We start from the raw sequence: 6794 nt of genomic DNA on the forward strand, positions 1-6794 counted from the left end.
AAAGAAGTGCTGAAATCCAGTTCAAATAAGAGGTGTCAATTATCATAGTTGCTAGTAAAAAATATATACATATGATAGTAAAAGAGTCACCACAAAGTTACCATATAGTCAAATTCGAAATGAACTCTCCAAGACTGTTCATGAAGTGTGGCTCCTCAGTAACAGTGTTAGAATCACTGGGGGAAGTTACTAGAAATATAAATTCCAGAGCCCTTCTCATCCAACCTATTACATCAGGAATTCATGATGGGGAATTCTGTGTGTGTGTGTGTTTTGAACAAGTTCTCTAATAATTCTGAAAAAAACTAAATTTGACAACCAGTGCTCCAAAAGGATTAGAACTATATTTCTTTTACTTTGCTTTAGATATGCTTCTGTAGATGTACATGCCAAATACATTGTGCCAACTCTCAAAAACAAGTAATAACTCCCATCTGTTTCTTCTCATCATTTTACCTTTAGGCATAGATTGAAATATTTCCAAAGTAAGATAAAAACATATTTACCGAGGGATTTTCCTGCTGTGATTCTTGTCAAAAACTGACATATGTATATAGTTCTCAGTTGATAAGCTGTTAGACTGGACAGTCCATGAATAATAGCTGAAGAAGAAAAACATGAATTTTATTAAAACATTTTTTTTAAAAAGCCAAACTTGACCCAGCGGTCCCTTTGTGTGGTTGGTTAATAGGTTACAAAACAAGAAAAAACTGTCACAAACCGAGAGCTGTATGCTTTTATTTACGGGCAATTTTTTTAAAATGAGAAAAATAGCAATGGACACGTCTTGCAAAATAAAAACAGATTTTCATATGCAGATAACATTTAATAGTACCTCCACAGGTAGCACTCTATACTAACAAAAGGGGCGATTTGTTAGTATAGAGATTCAAACTGTAAAACGTGTCAAATCATTAGCTGGAAGCTTATGTCTTAAAACCTCTAATACTATAGGAGTATTTTATATTTTGGTCAAGGTTCCAGTTAAGTGAGTCTGTTAAGTTGACAAAGATCTTAAAAATATATTTATTGGGGCAAGATGGCCGCAACAGGGATGGCCTGGTGGTGTGGGGGGAGAGAGGGGTAGATACTAGGCCCCGTGCCTTTCCTGTGAGCTCTGCGGATCAAGTGGGCTCACAGCCCAATCTGACAAACACGTTGGCTTTTCTCAATGTGGGCACACTGAAATAAAGCCTCTGCCCCAACAGGCAACTCCAGCATTCCACAGGCCTGACCTGGAAGCTCCCGGAGGGCTGCAGTGTAAGCACCAGATGGAGGTATGAGGCCAGTCAAGCTGGTCCTGCTGTCCCTGACAGGTGTGACGCTGAGCACCCTATGGCCCAGGGAGGCAAGGCCTCCCTCAGGGCAGCCATCTCTGCTGGTTGCTCTGCCAAGCAGAGGCTCTGGTGCAGGGGGAGCAGCTGTCAGTGGGCATGTCAGATCTGCCATGCTGGCTGGTGGAAGAGTTTGTGGTGGCTGAAGAAGGTGCTCCATGTTCTAATTCCCAGGCTAAAACCACCTCAGGTGGAGTTCCTCAGAGTATGTGGAGAAAATCATGTGCAGTTCATCTAAGAGGAATGTTCAAAAGCTGCTGCTCAGCTCTAACGTAACAACACTTGTTCTGGAAATTTGAAGAGGCTACTGAGAGCATGGTTTTGTTCATTTGTGACAGTTGGACAGAAAAGCTCTGGAAAAGTCCTGGAAGCAAATCAAGTCCCTGTAGAGGTCTTTTACGCTTTGATAAAGGTCTTAGGGACAGTACCTCAGAAGTAGACAGTACAATGAATGGGCTCATGCTCCTCATTCTTGGGACTTGTTGTCATCCCCTTCTTTGTCTCCTGTCTAGATCATTACCAAGCAAAATAAAAGAGAATGGTTCCCTTTCCTATTGTAACTTGATTTGGGACAGGAAGTCATGGAACCAGACATGGAAAAGGGGTGGCAACCTTAGGCCCCAGTTTACCAACTACCTATATCTTCCCCTTCTGCTACTGATTTAAAACTTCCAGGATACAATTTCAGCAAAAAAGTTTATTTCTCAGTCAGAACCTGTTTCTCCTCAACCCTAACTTCAAAGAAGAAAAACTGCAGATGTATAAAAACAAATTTATTAATATTAATTTCCCAAATATTTGAATGCCCGCCCAGATATTATGAGTATAATGGTGCATAAGCCATAATCGTAGGCCTCAGTGTGTTTATTATTACTATGTAGTTAACAAAAGACAAATGATTAAACAGTAAAAAACATGGAGAAAACTGAAAAACTACAGAATGCTGTGATGCATGTAACAAACCTTTAGAGTGTGTTTTAGTAGCTAGCTGGAGAAGTTGGAAAGCTTCTCTGAGGAAATCATGTTTAAAGACCTGAAGGTATGACTGTTATACTTCACCCAGGGCTTGGTTGGTGTGTATTACAAACATTAAATCAACTAGCAAAACCAAAAGCAGTCGTCCTGCAGCTACCAAGGAAATAAATATTTTTTGTATGTATTTCCTCAATTCTAAACTAGCATAATCTTATGTTATTCTAGAGATTATCCAGACGAAATATAGCCACAATTTAAACAGGATTCAGAGAGAACAGAGTTATATAAAATTTAAACAATTCATTCAATACTTAATAAACATCTACTGCTACCCAATGTCAGGGACTAATAAGACAGCCAGCCCCTGCCCCTCAGGAAGGTTTTAGTTTGAGAAGACATAACTCAAAATTTATGTCAGTTATTATTTAAAATTTTAATGCCACCAAGGTTAAGTATGGTATAGAAGTAAAACAAAAGGACCTGCGCCATCCTAGAGAAGAAAGTCAGACCTCCATCTTCACTTCACTCTATGTTCAATTTAGTCCACTATGCAATAACTACAAATATCCTACATAGCACTGCCCTGCTTTTTCCTCACCTGTAACAAAACACTGCTGACAGAAAAACACATTAGGGACATCAAATGACTAGCTTTAATAGCAACTGTATTTAAGCACTGATAATACCAGGCACTATTCTAAGCACTTTACACCAGTGGTTTTCAACTAGGGATGAATTTGTCCCCTAGGGACATATGGCAGTGCTGAAGACAATTCTGATCATCATGAGTAGAAGGGGTGTGCCCCTAGCATTTGGTAATTGAGGTCAGGGAGGCTGCCAAACATTCTACAATGTACAGGAGAACCTCCACCTTCATGCCTACACAACCCCTGCCCCCACCATGCATTCACAGAATTACATGGTTCAAATGTCAGTAGTGCTGAGGCTGAGAAACTTTGCTCTATACCTGAGAAACAGCTCTGTGATATAGATACTACTATCTCACCATTTTACAGATGAGGAAATCGAGGTACCAAGAGGTTAGTAACTTGCTTCAGGCCTTACAGCTAGAAAGTAGCAAAGCCAGGAAACAGACTCAGACCATTTATTCTGGGGTCCACACTCTTAATCACTATCTTTACACTGCTTTCCATGGAGAAAGAGAGGTTAGGAATACAGTCTAGAAAAGGCATTATCTGAGGTAAGGGAGATGCGTGAGAACAATTCTGAGTCAGAATGAAAGAGCTAGGGCAGCCAGGGTGGCTCAGCAGTTTAGTGCCACCTTCAGCCCAGGGTGAGATCCTGGAGACCCGGAATCATCCCATGTTGGGCTCCCTACATGGAGCCTGCTTCTCCCTCTGCCTGTGTCTCTGCCTCTCTGTATTTCTCATGAATAAATAAAATCTTAAAAAAAAACAACAACAACAACAGTTTACTCTTCTCTGGGTTTCTGTGCCCTTAACCTTAAAATAATAGAGGTAACCTAGATTATTCTTTGGGGCTTGATCTAGAGACTCAAAAGGAGTCTTTATTTTTCAGAAAGGTAATTCTGTAAATTAACAGAATTACTATGAAGATATTAGTCCTATATACCCTCCACCCAGTTCCCCCTATTAGTATGGTATATATTACATTAATGAGCCAACATTAATAACGTTTCAAGTTCCTAGTTTTCCTTAGTTTTTACTTAACTTCCTTTTTCTGCTTGCAAATCCCACCCAGGACACATTACATTTACTTATCGTGTTTCTTTAGGTGTCTCTTGCCTATGAAAGTTTCTGACTTTCCTTGGTTTTGATGACCTTGGCAGTTTGTATTGGGATTTGTCTGCTGTTTTTCTTATAATTTGACTGGGGTTAATGGGTTTTGAGAATATCAGAGTCCCATTTCAACACATCATATCAAGTATAGATACTACCAAATGTCACTGTTCTTGTTGACCTTGATTACGTAGGCGTGAAGTAGTGCTTGCTAGATTTCTTGAATGTAAAGTTTTCCTCCCTCCAATTCCATACTGTAGTTTTCAGAATAGTCACCATGCACAATACACTTAAGGAGTGGGGTGTTATACTTCACCTCCTTGTGAAGGAGTGGAGTGTTATACTTCACCTCCTTGAGGTGAAGGAGTGGGGTGTTATACTTCACCTCCTTGAGGATATAGCAGCTACATAAATTACTGGGGATTCTTCTGCATGATATGGTTTTTTCCTGCCATTTATTTTTTCCATCTTTATTTACATCAATATGTATGGACTCATAATTATTTTACCTTTGGATTCTAATCCAAACTATTTTCTTGCTTGAGTTGCTCTGGCCATTGCAAGCTCTGCAGTTGCTTCTGCGTCCCTTTGTGTTGCCACCATTGTGGGTTTTTCTGTTTGGGGGTTTGGTTTTTAAGTACTCCCTTACTTTCTGGCACAAGATGCTCCAGGTTCATCTTGCATATTTCCTGTCCAAGAATCAAGCCATTTTTCCAAAGAGCTATTGTTCCCTTTATTAAGGAATGGTATTAGAGACCAAGACTGGAGTGCTAGGTTGCTATGTAGCGTTCCATTGCTTCTGTACCCTTTCATCTAACAGAACAAAGAAATATATGAGCATATACTAACCTGTGCCTAGATATGTACAGAAATACATATGCAACGACTGTTAAAACCACTGGCCCAAAATGGTCATTCAGGCTGAGTCCCCAATCTGGGGCTTAACACCAAATCTAACTGTCCTTTCAACCTCCCCCAGAAATACAGTCTTAACCTGTTGGTGAGGAATTTTGTGACTGGAGCCAAAGAGCCAGCCAAATGTCCCCTCTCCATCCCCCAAAGGAAGATGAGGTAATCTACATAATGAACTCATATCGGGATTTAACGTTTTCATAAATGTTAATTAACCACGGCATCTGTGATATCTGATACAGGTGGAGGGCCAGTTCTTGAGCTGGAAGATAAGGCACAGACGTGGTCACAATCCTTTTCATCTACCAATACTTGAGGCTGCTAGGTTAGTCCACTCTATATAAGATCACTTACCTAAGGAATGGGCTTACTATGAAGATGAAATGTGTCAATATAGTTTTCTGAAGTATTTAATTTTATATTAAATAGAGCATTTTTCTGTCATCATTGAAAAAGCCAGGCCAAGTCACTCTTTCTCTACGGGTCTGTATCTTTGTCTCAGTTACAGACTGTGGTGTCTTAGGTAGGAAATGTCACTGACAGTTATTTTTATCCTGCAGCCTAGACTGTGCAGGCATGCCAAAGGAGATCTAAAAACGTCACAATCGGACCCCCGATTCTTGGGTCCCTTGGAGGCCACTGTGCTTCATAAATGCCATCCCAGGGGATCCCTGGATGGCTCAGCGGTTTAGCGCTGCCTTCAGCCCAGGGTGTGATCCTGGAGTCCCTGGATCGAGTCCCACGTCGGGCTCCCCGCATGGAGCCTGACTCTCCCTCTGCCTGTGTCTCTGCCTCTCTCTCTGTGTCTCTCATGAATAAATGAATAAAATCTTAAAAAAAAAAAACATGCATGCATTCATGCCATCCCAGAAATACCGGAGTTGAAAAAAACAAATACAAGCGCCAGAGAAGAAAAAAGACGTGGCAATTTCACACATTTTTAAAAAAGATTTTATTTATTCATGAGAGACAGAGAGAGAGGCAGAGACACAGGCAGAGGGAGAGGCAGGCTCCATGCAGGGAGCCCGACGTGGGACTCGACCCCGGGTCTCCAGGATCACGCCCTGGGCCGAAGGCGGCGCTGAACCGCTGAGCCACCCGGGATGCCCGATTTCACACATTTTCACTCACCAAATCCTGTTATCAATTCCAAACGGGAGTCTTACTCTTTTTACTGAAGAGAAAAAAATTAGAATGAGAAAACCTGAGAGGCTGAAAACAGGCGGATGCGGGATTGGTACCAACAACGTTCATTTAACTCGGAGCCTCGGAGCCTCGGTCCCCCGCGCCTGCCCCCGCCGGGGCCGCAGCGCCGCAAGCCCGGCCAGCCGAGGTGCCCGCGCCCGCGGCGTGTGTCGCCCCCAGGCCCGGCGCGCCCAGCACTCACCCTCGGCGCTGTCGCGGGCCCGGTGGAAGTCCTCGGAGCGGCCGTCGCGGAAGGCCCGGCAGAGCGACAGGCAGAGGAAGTCGAGCATCCAGCCGGCAGCTACCGACTCGGCCTCGGCCACCGCGCCCGCGTCCTCTTCTTCCTCAGGGTCCCCCACCTGCACCTGGTATTCGAGCAGTTCCTGGCACTCAAACTGCTCCTGGTCATCTCTCGGCGTTTCTGCCGTCGCCTCTTCTGGGGGCGCCGCGTCCTCCCCGTCCGCACAGCCCCGCGGGCTCGGAGCCGCGGAGGGAGCACTTTCCGCCATGTTTGGTCGCTCGCGCGGGCCCGGCCCCTCCAGGCGCCGAGCGACGATTGGCTGGTACTGAAGGGCCCTGCCCGGTGCCCGCGAGGGTCTCTTCCGCCGGCGCGGAACCACCAATCACG

The 6794-nt window shown here is 43.8% G+C and overlaps 1 protein-coding gene across 3 annotated transcripts in view; it reads right to left on the reverse strand.

Annotated features, from left to right (window-relative positions):
• The window catches only part of TERF1 (telomeric repeat binding factor 1), a 37312-nt gene extending 30574 nt beyond the window's left edge, over nucleotides 1-6738 (reverse strand). Inside the window, exons 1-2 of one of the 3 annotated variants that reach the window (XM_026012574.2) lie at nucleotides 6369-6738; nucleotides 507-602 (exon numbers count right to left, since the gene is read on the reverse strand). In XM_026012574.2, the coding sequence (XP_025868359.2) occupies nucleotides 507-602; nucleotides 6369-6675 (403 nt within the window). In that variant the 5' untranslated portion in view covers nucleotides 6676-6738. The remainder of the gene's footprint in view (nucleotides 1-506; nucleotides 603-6368) is intronic. The other 2 variants (XM_026012584.2, XM_026012591.2) reach the window with 2 other exon arrangements.
• Nucleotides 6739-6794: the final 56 nt, after the last annotated feature.

The sequence above is a fragment of the Vulpes vulpes genome, chromosome 13 (genome assembly GCF_048418805.1).
Source record: "Vulpes vulpes isolate BD-2025 chromosome 13, VulVul3, whole genome shotgun sequence".
In the NCBI taxonomy this organism is placed as follows: Eukaryota; Metazoa; Chordata; class Mammalia; order Carnivora; family Canidae; genus Vulpes; species Vulpes vulpes.